At 54.0% G+C, this 18638-nt stretch overlaps 9 protein-coding genes across 9 annotated transcripts; 6 read left to right on the top strand and 3 right to left on the bottom strand.

The window, feature by feature from the left end:
* Positions 1–8: 8 nt before the first annotated feature.
* On the top strand, positions 9–2024 carry CCMA1212_008498 (uncharacterized protein; the record flags this gene model as incomplete). The annotated part of the gene is made up of 5 exons (XM_073705630.1): positions 9–500; positions 587–711; positions 807–932; positions 1004–1087; positions 1145–2024. 5 exons carry the CDS (start codon positions 9–11, stop codon positions 2022–2024), a joined length of 1707 nt encoding a protein of 568 aa, XP_073555877.1.
* Positions 2025–2740: 716 nt separating this feature from the next.
* CCMA1212_008499 (uncharacterized protein) lies at positions 2741–3283 on the top strand (the record flags this gene model as incomplete). Its single annotated transcript, XM_073705631.1, has 1 exon — positions 2741–3283. One exon carries the CDS (start codon positions 2741–2743, stop codon positions 3281–3283), a length of 543 nt encoding a protein of 180 aa, XP_073555876.1.
* Positions 3284–3555: 272 nt separating this feature from the next.
* Positions 3556–4209, bottom strand: CCMA1212_008500 (uncharacterized protein; the record flags this gene model as incomplete). Its single annotated transcript, XM_073705632.1, has 1 exon — positions 3556–4209. The coding sequence occupies one exon, from the start codon at positions 4207–4209 to the stop codon at positions 3556–3558; it is 654 nt and encodes a 217-aa protein (XP_073555904.1).
* Positions 4210–4661: 452 nt separating this feature from the next.
* On the top strand, positions 4662–4901 carry CCMA1212_008501 (uncharacterized protein; the record flags this gene model as incomplete). Its single annotated transcript, XM_073705633.1, has 1 exon — positions 4662–4901. A coding segment is annotated over one exon (240 nt), but the record flags the coding sequence as incomplete, so codon positions are not given.
* Positions 4902–4946: 45 nt separating this feature from the next.
* Positions 4947–7355, top strand: CCMA1212_008502 (uncharacterized protein; the record flags this gene model as incomplete). The annotated part of the gene is made up of 6 exons (XM_073705634.1): positions 4947–4983; positions 5062–5076; positions 5299–5442; positions 5565–6070; positions 6135–7033; positions 7100–7355. 6 exons carry the CDS (start codon positions 4947–4949, stop codon positions 7353–7355), a joined length of 1857 nt encoding a protein of 618 aa, XP_073555906.1.
* A 635-nt stretch (positions 7356–7990) lies between these two features.
* CCMA1212_008503 (uncharacterized protein) lies at positions 7991–8827 on the top strand (the record flags this gene model as incomplete). The annotated part of the gene is made up of 1 exon (XM_073705635.1): positions 7991–8827. The coding sequence occupies one exon, from the start codon at positions 7991–7993 to the stop codon at positions 8825–8827; it is 837 nt and encodes a 278-aa protein (XP_073555905.1).
* A 167-nt stretch (positions 8828–8994) lies between these two features.
* CCMA1212_008504 (uncharacterized protein) lies at positions 8995–10908 on the bottom strand (the record flags this gene model as incomplete). The annotated part of the gene is made up of 1 exon (XM_073705636.1): positions 8995–10908. The coding sequence occupies one exon, from the start codon at positions 10906–10908 to the stop codon at positions 8995–8997; it is 1914 nt and encodes a 637-aa protein (XP_073555908.1).
* A 1103-nt stretch (positions 10909–12011) lies between these two features.
* Positions 12012–13617, bottom strand: CCMA1212_008505 (Mannan endo-1,6-alpha-mannosidase DCW1; the record flags this gene model as incomplete). The annotated part of the gene is made up of 4 exons (XM_073705637.1): positions 13522–13617; positions 12978–13463; positions 12673–12917; positions 12012–12593 (listed from the first exon to the last, which is right to left on the bottom strand). The coding sequence occupies exons 1-4, from the start codon at positions 13598–13600 to the stop codon at positions 12012–12014; spliced, it is 1392 nt and encodes a 463-aa protein (XP_073555907.1). The 5' UTR covers positions 13601–13617.
* A 3315-nt stretch (positions 13618–16932) lies between these two features.
* CCMA1212_008506 (uncharacterized protein) lies at positions 16933–17792 on the top strand (the record flags this gene model as incomplete). The annotated part of the gene is made up of 2 exons (XM_073705638.1): positions 16933–17288; positions 17560–17792. Exons 1-2 carry the CDS (start codon positions 16967–16969, stop codon positions 17790–17792), a joined length of 555 nt encoding a protein of 184 aa, XP_073555910.1. The 5' UTR covers positions 16933–16966.
* Between the last annotated feature and the right edge of the window lie 846 nt (positions 17793–18638).

The raw sequence follows: 18638 nt of genomic DNA on the forward strand, positions 1-18638 counted from the left end.
CCGCCACCATGGGCACCGAGCTCGGCCTCACCGCCGACTCCAAGCCCGAGGCGCGGCTCGACTCCGTCGGCATCTGGTGGATATGCTGGGCCGCGGTCTGGACGCTGCTCCTGCTCGCGGGCGCGGGCTTCCTCGTCGTCAAGCGCAACACGCCGACGCTCAGGATCCGCGGCATCGGCCTCTCGCTGTCGGCCATCTTCCTGCTGCATCTGTTCTGGATCGCGGTGCAGATTGGCTATGTCATTGGGCCGCTGTATTCCGGAGACACGCAGTACTGGATCATGGGCACTTACTTGCCCCTGGGCGTCGGTCTCTTCCATGGTTCGAATTCGCGGTTCCTTCATATTGCGCAGCGGCAGAAGAAGTACCTGGATAGCAATGCTCAATCGTCGGCGGCCAAGACGAGCAATAAGGGCGACGACGGCTTTCTCGGCCGATTCCGCCGACTCGACCACACGGCCAAGGTCGTCCTCCTGGTGGGCTCTGGAATGCTGTTCCAGGTGAGTTGTGGCGGCCACGCGTCTTCTCCGCCATGCGCCCCAGACTTTTACATGCCACGCGAGCTAACAATGCTTCTGCACGCCAGCTATTCATGACAATATTCATGTATCTCATCTCCCGCAAGTGGCATAGCGCTTGGGGAATCGCAGGCACAGAAGTCCACGGCACCGACATGGAGCAAAAGGTCCAGATGGGCCGGGGGTGGGAGTGGTCAGTTGCCTTCTGCTGAAGCCCTCGACTTTGTTCTTTGCGTCTTGATACGTGAGATGGTTTGCGTAACTGACCGTGACTTTTGAGCGAATCAGGTGGCCGTCTATTATATGGCAGCTCTTCTGGGCGTGGGTTGTCGCCCCTTTCACGTTGTGGCGTGCGCGCGATATCCGGGATACTCAGGGATGGCGCACTCAGACCGTTCTGTGTGCGATCTCGGGGTGAGTTGAAGCGGCAATGACGCCAAGATGTGTTTTTTTTTTTTTTTTTTTTGCTGACGGCGTGTATATAGTCTTCATGCAGCTCCCATGTGGCTGGTGGCCCTCTATGTGCCCGGAATGGAAGCAATCAACCATCACTTCATCCCCCCTCAGTGGTTTGTTGCCTCCTCTCATCTGTTTCAAATGCATCACCTACTCACCGAGCGCCACAGGATTGCCCTCTCCATCTGGTTGATGGAAATCTTCACCGTCTTCCTCCCCTGCTGGGAAGTCATAAGCCACCAGGCCCTCTGCCAGGAAACCCTCAACACAATCGCCCAGTGGGAGAACAACAACACCGGCCTCGGCAAGGCCATCCGCTCCATCGAGTCCAAGACGACCGTCGTCGAGTCCATCAAGTCCGGCTGGAAATCGACGCACAGCTCCGGCAAGGCGTCGTCCGTCGAGTCCATTCTCACGCTCAGCGCTCTGGAACACGTGCTGCAGAGGAATCCCGAGCCGCTGCAGCAGTTTTCTGCCTTGCGTGACTTTTCAGGCGAGAACATTGCGTTTCTCACGAGCGTTGGGGAGTGGAAAGCCTCGTTTCCCGCGTCGGTGCTGAATCGCAACAGCGACATTTCTGAGGAGACGAGGCGGGAGCTCGTCAGAGAGCGCTTCAACCGCGCGCTTCGCATTTATACAGAGTACATCAGCGCCACCGACGCCGCGTTTCCCATCAACATTTCCTCCGTAGAGCTCAAGCGGCTCGAGGCCATCTTTGAGAAGCCCGCCCGGTCGACGTACGGCGAAAAGCAGGACGTCAATGCCGCAACGCCGTTTGACTGCGACGACTTGGCCAGGCCCGATTCAGGAGGCTCATCGACCGCTGAAAAGGACGTTGGTGACGGCGTGCAGTACTGGGGCAAGATCCCGGATGACTTTGATCAGGCGATATTCGACGATGCCGAGAGGTCCATCAAGTACCTCGTCTTGACGAATACGTGGCCGAAATTCGTCAGGGATAGAAGGACATCCATGGAGGCGTTTGAGAGTGCTGGAAGCATCGAGGCCGGCGGCATGCGTTTTCCGATTCCGTATAGTGGTAAGCAGTAACGGGTGCGGATAGGCCGCGTTATGGGAAGCGTTATTTCTCGGCGGACGGAGGAGATGGTTCTGTCCCTTGTACTGTTCGATTGTTGTATATGTGGCTGAACGCCATGGCGTGAGACTTAATAGGCCAAGGCACCAGATGAGTGTGGCTGTGGCGCAACATAGCGGTAATGCTTCAGGGGGGACAGGAAGAGAACCGTGGGCTTCAATGTATCAGTATAACAGGCGCTGCTCACGAAAGGCTGTGCAGCTAAGAAGAGAGACTTCCAAGTTACAGAATGAAAGACTGATATATCACGCCCGCATTGTCTATCCAGACTGTGTCGTATCGATATTGGGAAAGAACCGCATTCCTGGTTAGTGGCGTCAGCTCGTCCCTGACTCGGGCTTTTGCCATGTCGAAAAATTGTCGAAATTGTCAAGCGTACGCCTTAGTTTGACATGTCGGACATGTTAGTTCGGAATTCTCTTCGTAGTTCGGAATTGTGTTGCATGGTTCCGAAACACCACTTCACAGTCCTTGAAAGACTTTATAACAGACATACAACGTTCGCTCATTATAATAGTTCAAAAGGTCAAGAGGAGAGATAGGGCTCACCATCAAAACGCCGCTCTTTTCTCCACGTTACTTCCGCTCTGCAGAGTTGCACAACCTCGAACCTCGCCATCACCGCTGGCCTCTGACTCAAATCGTCAACACACTCATCGACACACTCACAATGGCCCCCATCTCCCTCTCCATCCGCAAAGCCACACCCAACGACCTCCCCCCCATCCTCACCCTCGTCCGCTCCGCCTACCGCGGCGAATCCAGCCTCCGCGGGTGGACATCCGAAGCCACCCTCGTCGACGACCAACGCATCGACGAAAAGGGCCTCCTGGCCAAAATCAACGAAGCCCACGGCGCGGTCCTCGTCGCCCACGACGACAACGAACCCAGCGAGGTCATTGCCTGCTGCGAACTCCTCAAGCAGAGCGACACGCTCGGCTACTTTGGTCTCTTTGCGGTCAATCCGCTGCGGCAGGCGGGCGGCATTGGAAAGTTTGTGTTGGCTGCTGCGGAGGAGTATGCGAAGGGTACGCTGGGGGTGAGGGAGCTGGAGATGAGCGTTATTTGGACGAGGGCTGAGTTGATTGCGTGGTATGTAAGACGGGGGTATACGTTGACGGAGAAGAGGAAGCCGTTTCCGTATGGGGAGCTTGTTGGGGGCAAGGCGTTGCGGGATGACTTGTATTTTGTGGTGTTGATCAAGGCGCTCTGAGGTTTGACTGCTCTGGGAGTGTTGAGATAAGCGGGACTTGGAGTTGCGTAGACTGGGCTGCTTTGCTTCAACATGAATTGGTGATAGCCGATGAGTCGAGGATGATAGACGCTCCTGAATAAGCAACAACTTCACCGAGGGAATGTCTTTGTGATGGCGAGAATGAGATGTTGCTTCTAATACATTTCATTACATGACAAGGTAGAAGAACTGCAAGGGACATCGCCTTCATGTCTCTGCAAACCCTCTGAGTCAGATCAAAATGCCAATTCTCAATAGGCACCTCCAACATGAGGTCTCTCACAGCGCTCCATCAATCTGTCCTTTTCGTCAGTGAGAAAGTCAAGATACATAATCGCCTTTCTCTCCACCCACTCCCTCAGATCAAACCCTTCCTGGCCCGGCTCAATCGTCTGTCCATTGACACTGAGATATGAGCCCCGGTGAGGTATTCCCTCACGCAGCTCAACCCTTTTAGGTCTCCAAGCCTTGACAGAGACACCGTCTTGCTCAGCCCCCGATTCAGCATCAGCCAAGGCAAGCGCCTCTGGCAACGTAACGTCGACAATCTCTCCCTCGCCGTGAAACGTAAAGCATCGCACTGCGCACGTCTTGCAGAAGAGATAGTGCAGCGTCTTATTGTTGCACAGATAATCGCCCAGACTCTCCAAAGGATCAAGTGGCGACAATAAAAAGAAATCGTCAAATTCAGACACTGGTCGCAGATGTAGGAACCCGATCTTGTGACAGATCGAGCAATTGCATCTGTAAATGCGTTGGACGCCCCGGTGTGGAGGCGGTTCCGAGTTGACGTAGGATGGAGGAGGGACAGTCAGGAAGACAACGTATTGAATCGCTCCGCAATGGCATGAGCCTTTGTAGGGTAGACGTTGAGTCTGAGAGCCGAGATCTGGTTGATGGCTCATGTTTATGCCGGCTTTGAATAAGTCTTCGAGCTGAGGGTTGTAAAAGTGAAGGGGAACAGCTCTGAATGCTAGTTGTCTCGATGGTCATTTATATACAACGACTTTGGCTCGTAGGGCGTGAAGGATCCGACGATCAATTCACGAGTTCAGCTCGGCTTCTCTAGTTGAAGCGTGAATTCCAGCCGCCTAGCGACAACGGTCTCAAGCTGCTTGGGTAGGCCACGCATGTCGCTGATACCCCGCCGACTTGCGAAGAATAGTGCGAATCGTGTGTCACCAACTGAACTGAAGCCCTTCAGTTGGAGGCATAGAGAAGAGGCTCTTGCGGTAGCTGGAAGTCCAGTCAATCCTCACTCATTGATGCTGTCAAGTTGCAACCCGAGGTTGAACAAGTTCCAATCTCACAGTGATCCCACAATCTTTCACAACTCAACACAACTCGACGACAGAAGTTCTCACCACAAGCCGCCCCGTTTAGGCTTAGGCTCTCTCCGCAGGATCACCTCCAAAGGAAACTTCGCCGGCGATTACTAAAAGAATTGGTCACGCCCAGGAATGAATTTTGGCCGAATCTGGTTCCTCTCGCCGGATCTCGCTTCTGTTCCTCTCAACTCTGCTCTCCAAACTCGCGTCTTCAGCGTCGAGGGGAAGAGACGGCTGTTCAGGTTATCCATCAGGCCCCCGAGCCGTAGCGGAATCACCCTCCCTGTGGCGTCCTGCTGGGCTTCTGGAACTTGATGCCTGCGGTGAAGCACCCGTGCGTCCAGTGCAAAGGTCCGCCCCCCTCAAGCACAAACTCACCAACTGACCCCTTTATCTGCCGCCTATAGCTGACTTAAGCCTTGCCAATAGAGAAGCACGTCAAATGTGAGAAGACCATTCCGCCGGTCCTTGTTCAGCCCTGGCTGTCGTTTTGCTGCTTGCATGGGATCATCTCTGCTGCAAGTGCTGTACATAGAGGTTGCCGCCTGTGCATTTGCGCAGAAAATATGACATGGCATGCCATGCTTGCCATGCTTGGCGTACTTCAGACTGGCGACTTCACAGGGCCGCTGCTGACATGATGCCGCCATTGGCAATTCATTGTAGGTGACGAGGAACGCCCCAAGTGTCGCCGGTGTCAGCTGAAGCTATTGCCATGCACTCGCCCATCTAAGAAGACCGTCTTCCGCCATGGGTCAGCCGCCAGTTTCTCCAAGGAGCAGAAATGGGTCAATAGCGAAGTGAAGCATTGTACGTAGGGTGGGACCCTGCATCCCTTCTCTCACGATGCCTCGCCAGATCTAGCATCTCGCTGTCCCCTGAGTCTGGGATCGAGGAGCGCTCAATGATTCGGTTGCTGACTGCAGACGCAGTTCGCTACCATTCCCAGGGAGGTGCTGCCGTGGCAAGCCGGCAGAGCCCTGATCAGCAAAAGGAACCGCCATCGTGGACTGCAGCCACTTCTGTCGCATGCAGCCAGTCCCCGTATCCCGTCACCTCAAGTGGTCCATCAGGTGACTCGTCTTCAAACCACTCGCCTCATCTCGGCCACCAGCCGGAGCAGCAAACGCCAAGCCTCACATCATATCGGTCCCTGGATTCGCTCGATGAGCGGCCACCCTATCAGTACAGGAGCACGTCGCTGGGCCCCCACGTCCGGCCTCGCGGCCAAGAGGACGTCGACCATTATGCTTCCGCAGCACACTCCACAACATACCCCGCAGATACAGGTTCCGCCTCATACGCTTCCTTGTACGACCGTCATGTACCCAGCGGGATAGCATCACAGGAGGACGAGACGTTCCGACGGCGGTTCCCCCTTGAAGACCCCCGAGAGGCCTGCCTTTTCCGATATTTTGTCGAAGAAATTGCGCATTGGGTATGTTGACGTGAGGGCATGATGTGATAATCGGCGGCCTCGTTGTGTTGACTCTGGTGGACAGTTTGACTTGTGTGACGAAGACCGTCATTTCCAGCTTGCCGTTCCCCGGCGTGCTCACCATCATCCGCATCTCCTCAACGCGATATTCGCAGTCGCCGCCCGTCATCTCAGTCGTCTCCCGCAGTACAGGACGCCGTCCGGCATTCTGTACCATGGACAGCTCATTCCCCGGCTTAGTGAGCATGACGCGGTCGAGTATATGCTCAAATGCATTCCTGCCCTTCGGAACTTTCATGAGGTCGACGACGATGATTATCGGGACAGTATCATTGCCACGGCTGTCATACTCCGCCAGCTGGAGGAGATTGACGAAGAGGAAGATGACGCGCCGGCAAACGACAGCGGCAACAGCCAAGACGACAATGGCCATGGCAAGCAGGTCAATTTCCTCCCCATCATTAATGCTGTCCTGAGGAGCTCTGCGTCACAAGCCTTGTTTGGCCGGAGAAGCCTCATCCAAGCAGCGTACTGGATGGCGCTTCGCCAGGAGATATACCATTCCTTCACCCGGAAACAGCCGCCGCAGTTGTTTCCCTCGCCCGACTTGTGGCATAGCGCTTCCAAGGCGAACAAGACGGTGATGCATACTGTCCAGGTGGCCAAGTGGCGCTGGGAGGACGGATCGGAACGCGAATGGTGTGAGTCGGACAATCCCAGGAGTGTTGTTCTGTATGGCTGCGGGAGGACTGACGACGACTGTCTAGTGAGACTCATGGATCAGCAAGACTACCTCGAACGCGAGATTCTGGTCAACTTCCGGCCCATCTTCAAGACGACGGCGGACAAAGCCAAGGGAGAGATCTTTCCCACCATCTGGTACGGGTCCAACCTGGAGGTGACGAGCGTGCAGCAGAGCATCATGGCCAAATCGGTGCTGGTTGCCGAGAATCCCTTTCTCAAGTAGGTCGTTTCAGTCCTGGGCGTGTTTGCTCTTACTTGATCAATGTTGACCGTTCGCCATCATAGAGCGCCGTCGGCATCGCGAGCGACCTGGCGAAAGGCCGAAAACGACGTCCGTCTGCTGCTGCTAGAGCTCTGTGGCATCGCCCTCTGCCATCCGGCCTCGCCTCCAGCGCTGCTGAACGCGGCGATTGGCATCCAGCTGTACGGCGACTTCTTCACGGACCGGTACGAGCGTCAGGCGCTGCGAGGCGTCGTGGAAAAGTATCGCGATGCGCGAGCCTGGCCGGTGCAGAAGCTGCTGGAGATGTTTAGGGAATGACTGATGAATCGTGCTTGATTCGAGCTGTATTGGAAGGGGCGTCGTGTACATAGGGCCGTAGGTGGCTGTATCAGGTGGGCTGGTTCTATTCATGTCTTTTGCCGTCTCGGACATTGACAAGGAATGAAGTTTCTGATGGTGAAGATGAACAGCATGAAGTTGCCCGTGATTGCTCTCAGGAAGCCGCTGCCTGGCGATCCACCGGCATCCATCCCACCTGCAGGGCTGCTGTCGGGTGCTGCAGCGGAGTTTAGTGGCTGTGTCGGGGAGTTACAGCGGCCTTGGCGCTTCTGTCCCGCCAAATCGAGGCGCTATCTGCCGATTGCAGCGTCACTACAGGTAGAACGTGCATCCATCAGCCTCGTGCTGGAGAATCCAAGCCGTGAACTTGAACAAACTGCACGCACCAGACAAGTCTCTCGTACACGGCTTCAACTGTTCCACAACTCGGAGGAAAAGTTCAAGTCCAACTCCATTCTTTCATCAAAAGCGACTCCGGATAAGTTGGAGCATCATTGCCCTGGCTGTTATCAGGGGTTGTCGGCGGTTATCCTGGTGAGTGGCACCTCGATTCACGTTCACGCATTCCACAATCACCTCACATATTCTGTTCCGTCAACGGCCATTTTGACGACATGTATCGACTACTACTAATTGTCAAGGTCATGGGTAAAGTGGGCAAAATGCCGGCTCGAAGAGTAACGCGATCAGCCTCGGCCAAAGCCGCAGCAAAGACCTCATCATCATCACCATCCATATCCAGCGCCTCGGCCGCCAACCCCATCACCACATCCAGAGCCAAGTCCACGACATCATCAACATTCTCAAAGGCCGTCGCCATTTCAAAACCCAAGCCGGCATCCAACCCTTCACCACCATCCACATTCCCATCATCCCCATCAGACCACTCCATCAGCTTCTCCTCCGCCTCCGCCTTCGACCAATACCTCCTCCAATCCGGCTCCTCCACCACCCCCTCCGGCATCTGGCTACGCATCACCAAGAAATCCAGCATCTCCCTCATCCCCTCAATCACCTACCACGAAGCCGTCGACATCGCCCTCTGCCACGGCTGGATCGATGGCCAGCGCAAATCCCTCGACAGCATCTCCTTCCTGCAGCGCTTCACGCCTCGCCGTCCCCGCAGCCTCTGGTCCCGCCGCAACGTCCAACGCGTCGAAGTGCTGACGGCAGAGGGCCGCATGAAGCCCGCGGGCATCGCGGCGGTCGATGCTGCAAAGGAGGACGGGCGCTGGGAGAGGGCGTACGCGGGAACGGCGACGATGGAGGTTCCGCGGGACTTTGAGGATGCGCTGGCGGGCAACGAGGCTGCCAGGACGGCGTTTCAGGGGCTGAGCAGGGCGCAGAGGTATTCGCTCCTGTGGCGGATCCAGACGGCTGCGAAGAGAGAGACAAGGGACCGCAAGATCAGGGAGTTTGTCGACCTTTTGGCTGAGGGAAAGACATTGTAATGTTGGACGATATAATGATATAGGGAAAGTGTAGTGATATAAAGCGACCTTGTCTGTCAAGACGGTCGAGCAACGCGTGGAATTAGTATTGGATATGTGTAACGCCCTAAAACCCCCCAGATATTGATCAAACCAAGCTGCCAGACCCTGTTGCGCCGCAATCATGTTCAATCTGACGTGTCCGATTCCTCTGCAATGCCGTCAATAAGCTCGTCTTCAGACCTCTCGTCGTCGTCGTCTTCGTCATCATCTTCATCCTCTTCCTCATCCTCTTCATCATCCTCGTCATCATCACTAGAGTCGTTTCGCCTGTTCCGCGACGAGCGATGTCTCGGCGGTACGAGTTGGAGCCGGGTAGCAAGACTCAACCGCCTCACATCTACGGCCTCGTTCTCCCCGTCTTCGTCTCCATCTTCCTCGTCATCGTCACTATCGTTGTCATCGTCGTCACCGTCTTCAGAACTACTGCCACTGCTTTTCCCTCTCATTCTACCCTCCCCCTTGCCTTTCCCCCGGTCTCTGTCCTCTGCGTCATCGTCATCTTCGTCATCGCTCTCAACAACTGCAGCACGTCTCCTCCGCTTCCTGGCAGCAGTCATCTCGCCAACACCTTCGTCATCCGTGTCCGATCTGAGTACTACTGGGAAGCTACCAGTGCGATCGTGCCTTTTTCTGGATCCTTCAGAGGGCAGCTCATCGTCCGAGTCAGCAACTATGCGCCGTTTCCGGGAGTTTTGTGTCCCCGAGGCGGAGGTTGGTTCTGGCTCTGGGCTGGAAAAGGCGGCCGCGTTTCCATTGGGGACGTTGTGAACGTTTCTATGGCCGTCGACAACGTCGCTGCCGCTGTCGCCGTCAGAGTCGTCGTCATCTCCGTCACTGCTCCCATCGTCGCCATAGACTTGATCCCCAGATAGATTATCCTCGTCACTATCGTAGTCGGTGCCATTTTCCATAATTTCAGAGTCATCTATTCCTTCGCTTTCGTACTCGTCAGGCTCGATATCAACGACGTCGTCGTCCCCGTCAAGGCTCCCATCCGAGAGATCTTCGACAGGAATGCCCGTCGAATAACTCTCTTGCCACAATTTCCGCAGGCTTGCAAGGACTCTATAGCCTCCTGTATCTTCGAAGACGAACATTGGCAAAACCACAGCACCATGAGCAAGCTGCGTAAGACGTTGTCGCGAGGGAAGCCTAAAGACACTCGCGGTTGGGACGGAGAGTTGCCGGGCATAATCGTCGTAATCGTCAGCATTTGGCCAGACATACTCCTTCAAGAAGTAACCATTGCCCCTATCCCTGATGGCGACTGTGCGTGTGTAGACGAAATCGGAGCCTGCCCAGATCTGGTCCTGGAGTCGCCAACTGCCACGGTTGCCAAAATGAAGAAATAGCCGCTTGAGGTTGGACAGTGGCTCGAGGACTCGTTCATATAGGGGCTGCTCGTCGGGGTCGCGACCATGTTCTAATGAGCAGCAGTCGACGGCAAGTTGCGTAACATTTTCTGCGAAGCCCTCGAGATCGCAGCGGCCGTCAAGCCATTCGTCCGTCCACTCGCATAGAAATCTATCAGCAAATAGAGTAGCAGCGCCGATGTAAGCAATATCTCGATCTCGATGGAAATACACAGTTGCTGTGCCTGAAGATGTCCCTTTAGAACGAAGCTTGAGGGTATGCGGCAGGGTCTCGAGCACCACGTCTCGGGCTTCTCGGCTGACGGCGATTATTGTTCGAGCATGCTGGGTCTCGAGGGGAAGGTCTCGGCCGGGGTAGACAGTCAGGTCCGCAACCCAGTCGTTCTCGGCGTCCTCGTCGTCAGGATCCAACGGCCGAGGCAAGAGCCCAAGGTCGAAATGTAGGATGCGAGGTTGCGCCTCTTCAGCCAGGGCAAGCTCCCAGATTCTGATGCGAAGTTCGGGAGGCAGCTTGGAAAAGGGGTGGAAAACGCGCCCCTTGTAGGGATTTTCGTCTGCGGGATCTTGGCCATTGTAGAACTCGTCTTCGGCGGCCGAATCGTAGCTGTCGTTGTCGGTCTCTTGTGCTTCTTCGAGCAGCAAGTCTGCCTTTGAGAGTCCGCGCATCTCGAGACGTATCAGAGGCCAAGAGGCCAATTGGCCCCTTGGAGCGGGGTGGAAAGGAAAAGCAGGACGTGCTGTGCCAATACTCGTAAACGTGTTTGGTCGTGGTATTGTATGTGTGGGCGGATCGTCGGTGATCTGACGAGCAGATAGTCTGGAGTTGATGAAGAGGAAGAGGTGAACGCGATTGTCGGCACGCAACGAAGACGGGCATTATTTCATTTTGCCGCCGTTAAGCTCACCGCCAACCGGCAGATAAGATAAGCTGGCTGGCTGGGCGCTGTACTATCATTGTAGTCGAGGTACAGGTACTTGGCTCAGCTTCCATCTGGCAGTGATTCGAGCAAGAGGAAGAGGGCATCAATTGACATTTCGCTGCACCATCGCTACCCTTTTCAGTACTTTGAAGCCCATGCTGTAATATATGAAATGTCCCTTTGCACGCAAGCATCCTTTCTTTTTGCTTGGATTTCGCGCAAGTGTACTTCAACTCATACCTCGAGACAAATACCTTACCTGCCCTCGCGAGGATCAGCACTGCAGGCTAGGTACTCGTACATAGGCGGTCGCCCCGCTTTTAATCACTAACTGAAGGTCGTTAGGCGGTCAGTCAGAATACCTTTACCTTATCACTGAAGTCTCATGCTTGACCGTGGCCTCACCTGGAACAAACACGAGCTTTGCTTTGTCTTTCTTTCTTTGCGTTCCCAGAATCCTCGCGATGGCCTTTGCGAGAACTGGTTGTTCCTCCCCTTCTTTAGTGCCCGCCGTCAACAGCGGTTCCGACGCGTTGCAGCCCAAGCTGAATGTCGTGAAGCTGCAGGTTGCCTCGCCTGACCTGTCTCACCTACAGTAGCAGATGGCCAACTCACTCGTTGCTCGACGCCCCTCGCAATCGGCTGAGTGCGTCTATGCAAGCCCCTGGGTGGAAGATTGCAGTCGAGTTATTCTGACCACTCGAAAATGAAGTCAAAAAGTTGAGGTATCAATATTGACTGTGACCACATGTGCTCTGCTTCCATCATATTTCGCCCATAGATCCGTCGATACAGCGAAATCAAGACTCCATGACGCTGCTCAACTCTATCTCACAGACCAACCGAAACTCAACTCAAACTCATCCAAACGAAAGCGCCCGTTGCGCTGCATATAATCACCAGCGTCAAGACCACAGCTCCCACTCTATCTCCCGCATCGATCGGATCGAGCTCCACCTCTCCATTGTCTCCTCCATGGCCCGCGTTCGGGTTTCCCTTGGAGATGCCGCCCGTCGAATTGGTCACCGGCGGACTTGCTTCGGTGACGAGAAGGCTCGAGACGGCAGCCAGGACATTCATGGCTTCGCCGGCACCGCTGGTATGGTCGACTGTCGTCGGTTCGAAAAACTTGCCGGAGCTCCAGTAGAAGCCGCATCGTCGGCCTGACTCGCCTCCCGTGCACTGCTTGACCGCGGCCTCTGTGGACTTTTGCAGGATGGGCAGGATCTTGGACCGCGTGTGAGGCGCAAGCTGCGTGACGACGGAGAGCCAGCGGTGCACGTAGCCCTTGAAGGAGAGCATGTCTGTGCTGCATGCGCCTTGTCGCGGCTCGCAGGCAGCCTCGAACGCGACGCCATCGGGGAAGAACCTCTCCAAGAGGGCGTCGAGGAGCTTGTCGACACGATACTTCCAGATTTCCGAGCCATCAGTCTGCGACATACAAGTCAGTTGATCATCCAAGTCAGGTATGGCGGGGAAAACAAATCGCGGTCAATGTCTGCATACGTACATAGTTGTACATAAAGGCAGCTCCCTGGGTGAGGACAGCTGCGTTGTAGGAGAAGGCGGCGGGATTAATGTCGGTGCAGTTCTTTTCGACGTGAGCGCCATCGTACACGATCCAGCTGTCGTGATCGATGTACTTGACCCCCCATAGCCAGTTCCAAGTGTCTTCGGCGTGCTTCGCGTACGTATCGTTGCTGGTGTATCGAGCAAGTCGGGCCCCAAGGTTGAAGAAGCATCCATTGGCAATTGCTAAGAGGATGGTCACATCAGCAATCCAAGCGTTTCAGCAGTGTACGTCTGTGGCCTCACTGTTCTTGTAGTTGTATCCAGCATTGGAAAAGGGAATCTGCCACCGCAATCCACCGTTGCAAGTCTCATCGTGGCGGCTCGGATCGGCCTGAGTGTTCCAAACAGCTTGCGCCAGAGCAAGCCACTGCGGCTTATCCGCAGGAGGATTCGGGAATTTCGTTTCGGCGGCCAACATGGCCGACATGCCCCAGAAGCCCTGGTCGTCGTTTCCGAGGGAGGCCGTGTGGTTTTTGGGCATGTAGTTTTCGTTCTCGCCAACCTGGTGAAGCATGCCTTCCATCACCACCGAGTTGTAACTCGAATCGCCCGTCAAATGCCAGTAGTCTACGTATGTGCCCATCATGGCGCCGCCTTCCCACCAGTAATAGTCTCCTTTGCCTTCGGTGGGCGGGCCAGGCAGGATGCCGGGGATCTCGCCCGTCTTGTTGCCTTGGTAGAAGAGCATGAGGTCGTAGGCAAGCCCGCGGGCGGACGCTCGGATGTTATCTGCCGATCAACAGTGAGCAGAAAATATCCATCAAGATTTCTTATTGTATGTAGTTACCTGCATTGTCAATGAGATACACGGCTTCAACTTGAGTAAAAAGAGTGTAAACTGCGATGGCGAGGAGCGAGAAAAACATGGTGGGAAGCGATTGGTCTACACCAAATGCTCGGAGGCGACGACAGTGATGATTTTGTAAAATAACGCCTCGTCCCTGAGAGATGGTTCAAAGAGCGATGAGAAGAAGAGAGTGTCGTATTACAAGCGAATGACGGAATAGATTACAATGGACAGTATCATGGACGCCCTGCCAGCAGGCGACGACCGCACTGCCGATTCGAAATACGAGAGACAAGGTGGAAGTGATGTTGAGAGGAGGTTTAAGAACATAAAGTCTAGGAAACCATAAATCTGCAGGAAAACCTAATCTGAGAAATATCCTGTCTCATGTACTGTTTAGACGCTCGGCTCCGTGCAACTCTGAGCATGTGGGTGCGCGCAGTGGCGCTCTTGGCTGACTGGCTACATTGTTCGTGGATGACATTGACGAAGGGCTGTGCTCGAGCTTGGCTGTGGCCTAGCAGCTGTGTTTGGTCCTTGGCAAAGTTTGGATGTGGGCACTTGGGCTCACGAGACGTAACAGAGAAATGACTTCTATCAGCTGGATATGCATTATGATGTACGGCTCTGATGTTAGATGGGGCTATAGGGATGGAAGAGTGCTCTTGTCTGGTGAGGTTGCAACAGTTAAGTAGAGGAATGCAAATGGCTTTCAAAGAGGAGAGCATCATGCATCCCTTTCAAAAGGCCAAACACGAGGCCACAGACCCCCCTTTGCTGAAACCGGAACCCAGCAGCGGCTAGGCACTGACCCAGAAGAAGACTAACCCTACCGGAAAATAAGTTGGGGACAAATAAGCCTAGAGATCGAAAAGTACACAGAGAATCTGTAACGGCAGATGAAAGAGCGGGACGCGTCATCCAAGTGGTTATCCAATGATATGAGGCGTTTGGGCGGTTTGGGGAGAGGCGCAGCATACGAGACTGAAACCCTCTTGCGGGCTTGGCTGGCGTTTGACTAGTGGGGGGAGCTAGTTTTTAAGGTTCTTTGAGAAGCTTAACAGGGGAGATCCGGTGAGCCGGGATCTTATAGGGCAATTGGGGGGTACCTTGTAGGAGGAGAGGGAGGGGGGCAGCTGAGAGGCTGGGATGAGTTGAAACATTTTTGGAATACTTTACTAGGAGAGAAATATGTTGGTCGAAGAGGTGTTTGAGGCGCCTGTGAGGGGTAAATAGGTGCATCAATGTGCATGGGAGACGGGTTGGAGGGACTTGGCGTTGCAATGCCACATGTAATCGGCTGCGTGACCTGCGCGCGTTCCGTCTGCTCTGATGTCGGTACTGCATGATTGCCGATACAAAAACTTTGGGATAGTTATTATCCTTGCTATCAATCGATCATACAGTCAATATGAATAGGTGAGGCTGGGTTGGCGTGTCTTCTTGCTGTGCAGCTGATAGACTGCTCCTCACTGCCTGTCGACATCCCGCACCCTTGCCCATTGCCGACCTGCCCGATTTAATTCTTCATACGTCAGACACAATAAGCAGCTTTTGGCCTGGAATGGAAGAGTGGTGAGGGGATAATAAAATCTAGGTCCAAATCTCACTCCCAAATACATAGCCAAGATACATGTACCCTGTAGTTAGTTTCCTACGAAATCTCCGCCAAGCCCATACCAAGATCGTAGTGACACAATCGGAATCAGTGCATTCGCAGCATACGTGATGGCTGCACGATACCAATGGAATTACAGCACCATGGGAAGCATTTGTAAATGGCAAAGGTGGCCAGGGGGGGGGGGGGAATACGGGAGCCACGCACTTCGACACTGTGCAATATCGCTTCATAACTACGGCGTCGATAGCGAACAATCACCACTAAATGATCGTATCACCATCCCAATACGGACCATATACTGGTTTGCTGTAAAGCCGAGATGTTTGACCCAAGCGGTAGGTATAAGCCTCCCTTGTATCATCTTTTGAGCGTCTAGACTACGTGTCAGCAAATCAATCACATGTAGAAGGCTACTGGCTCGTCAACGGGTAGTACCCAACCGTAGACATGTAGCAGAGGCAAAGATGAGGATATCAATGATATCACCGTCCACCAGAATGAAACCAAAGGCTGATTCATCTGAATTCCTCGTAGCTCTCGACGAACGCTGAGAATTTTTGTGAATCTGTGTTAGCAAGGATAAAGTCATGGCTGTAAGATACTTGAAAACAAGATCATCGTTTCCTAAAGCCACCATGACCAATAAGTGACAGCCTGAAGGTAGGCCAGTATTTATATCTGCTAAAGAGAATTGCTGTCGGCTTCAATCCACTCAAGGTAGTCTTCCCGTCTTATGCCCGAGGGGGGGTTTCAAGATTCAGCGCAGTTAAAGACGCCTGTTCCATTGTGCTTTGCATGAGGAGCCATCTGATGATGAATCTGGGCAGGTAAGAGGAAATGACACACGCAAGAGATCAAAGGATACGCACAAGAATGAAGATATAACCTCCTCATTCTGTCTGGAGCTCCAGTCATGCATGACGTTAGCAGTCACCCCAAATAGGACCGTTTCTGTTTACCCCCAGGTTCCCGTCTCAGCCAGAAATGGAAACACTCAACCATCAGTTATCAGTAGCATGCATACACACGTGATCACAATATATCATACTTTCAAATCCAGAGTCTCTGTTGTTGTCCGAGCTCCCCGATTGCTCCACCCGTGATGCCAAAGTTGGGCCTGCCGCGAACCCTACCCTCGCATCGTTGAGGACACCTTTGCAAGGTCATTCGCTGGACACTCTTCTTGAAAGAGTGGGTGTAGAAGGCAATGGAGGGCTAGGTGACATTGATGTGAGATGTTTCGCTTTTGGAGTTCGCTATATCCTCAGCTGCCGTCTGCCTAAAAGCAATAGGCGGCTTCGATACGGAGACTTTGCGTCTCTCATTGCGCATCCCACAAGTTCTCTATTCAATAGCGTGAACCCTTTTGGCTAGATTTTCTGCCTAGCTCCCGGAATAGCCAGTTATACGAACGCACTTGAAAAGCATTCAGGTGTGCAGGTATCTTCATTTGGCCGAGGTCTATGGTAGTGTTACATTGCAGGTGGCACACGCCAGCAGTGTACACATACGGGGAGCGTCTTGCAGGTTGACATGGGGGAAACTTGGCGCTTAACACCTTTGAGTGGCCTCACCAGACATGCTTCGTGCAACGCAAAGCATGTGTCGAGCGTATTGCGGCGTATTGATGGAACGTCGAAGGAGGTCTATCCGGCACCCATCATCAACTTCACGCCTAATGTTGCTGTTAAGCTCGAGGGGGCTGTATCTCTATGGACCAAGCGACTAGACTAGTTGAATGAATATAGTATCGTACGAACAGAAACGGATATGTAGCTATCTAGTCCTAGAAATGTGAATGGCGGCAAACTCTACCGTTGTCGAATGGAGGCAAATCTGCCTCCCGTCGGTTATAAATGCCCCCGTCCGCTGACCTGGATCTGGGGCCCCTTGTCGCTCTGCACTCCAGGAAATGTTACCATAAGCTTAATTAACTCCGCATCAGCCACAAAGCCCTGGGCAAGGCCTTGCTTGCAGGAGAGTCAAAAGCCGCTCAACGGAAATACTTGGCAGAGAGACCCATCGTTTTGTAAGCGGGCCTCGAGCCCATCCAAACTCATTCCATATGCCGAATCGCAGCCTCCTGTGCTTCCTCTCCGCATCAGGCCAGCCAATGGCCGCGCGCACGGCAAACTAAATAGTCTTGGTAGCGTACCTGATTCGCGGGGAAAATAAAGGCAAAATGCAAAATGTGCCCCCTGGTCACAGTTCCCCCCCCTGGTTGCCGCCCCATCAAGTTAATATACCGAGATGTCGCACTAGCTAATAGGTCCGACTCCAACCCCCCCGGCCATCTGCCATCACGACGGGATTCGATGGAAACGAACCCACAAACAAGAAAGGTCACGACACTAGCAGCAATCAAGTTTCCTTGGTGTCTGGGTAGTCTCCTTCTCTGGGAGGAGCCTCTCCCTAAGGAAACGTCTGTGTCTGCGCTGGCATCTCAGATGAAGCTCACATCTCCAACAAGAAGGCGGGCGACCCGATGATCCCCGTCGCCGCGAGCCATGCCGGATGTGGGGTGCAGGCGATCAAGTCGGCGATAATCCGCGAACGCTGCAACCCAGAGCCGGCGGGAGATCACGACTGCCTACGAGGGCACATGGCTGCGGGATTGCCGATCCTCCCCGGCACGTGCTTGGCAGTGTGAGATGAAGGGGATGTGACCCGAGGAATGTGATGTGTACTCGGCAGCCGCAGGCAAATATCTGGTACGCAGTCAATCTCCAAAGTCCTCAGTACCTGCTGGCTTTGTGAAAAGCAGGAGCATGATGGTGACACGAGAGTCGAACGTTCGTGTTCAATGGCTAGGATAGCTTCTCCGGAATTAGGACTATTCGCAAGTCTCCGTAGGACTAGAGAAATAAACCCAGGGCTAGCAAATCGGGCTTCTTTGGGCTAACGGACTAGCAACTGCCAGTTCCTGACATGGTTCTCGAGAAGCTTCAATGCTTGCTGACAGGAGGCAGTGTCGATTGGCTGGACGGCCCGGCAACCCCTTGCTGGACATGGGGTAGCTTATACGACTCAACTGGCACTTCACGTCATGTCATATGCCGTTTCCTTGCCCAAGTGTTTCGATAAGACGTCCAAACTGGCAAGTGGATGCTGATCGCACCCTATTCTAGAATATCGAGTCATCAAGCAATGTCCCTGTAACTGACATATCTGGGCAAGACAAACAACAGCTTTGCTCGTGGGGGAATGGTTGGCTGAGGAAAAAAAAAATGACGAGGGAATCAGTGCCTACCGATTGCGAACTCATCAGGGAAGCCGTCGATGCAATGCCAGCCACCTCCGCACTTTTGGCTCACCGTGTTGGGCGCTTGCCGATGCATATCCCAGACTCTTCATGGGTGCCTTATTCATCCTTTGGCTGTCTTCAACCCCCGGCCAAATCCGCAGTCACAAAATGCCCCTTGCCAGGCAGAAAAACGGAGCAAACGAGCCGCCACGGGACGAGTCAGTGTACGTAAAGTACATGTAATCCACGCGG

Source organism: Trichoderma ghanense (assembly GCF_004382785.1).
Source record: "Trichoderma ghanense strain CCMA-1212 chromosome Unknown scaffold_12, whole genome shotgun sequence".
Lineage (NCBI taxonomy): Eukaryota > Fungi > Ascomycota > Sordariomycetes > Hypocreales > Hypocreaceae > Trichoderma > Trichoderma ghanense.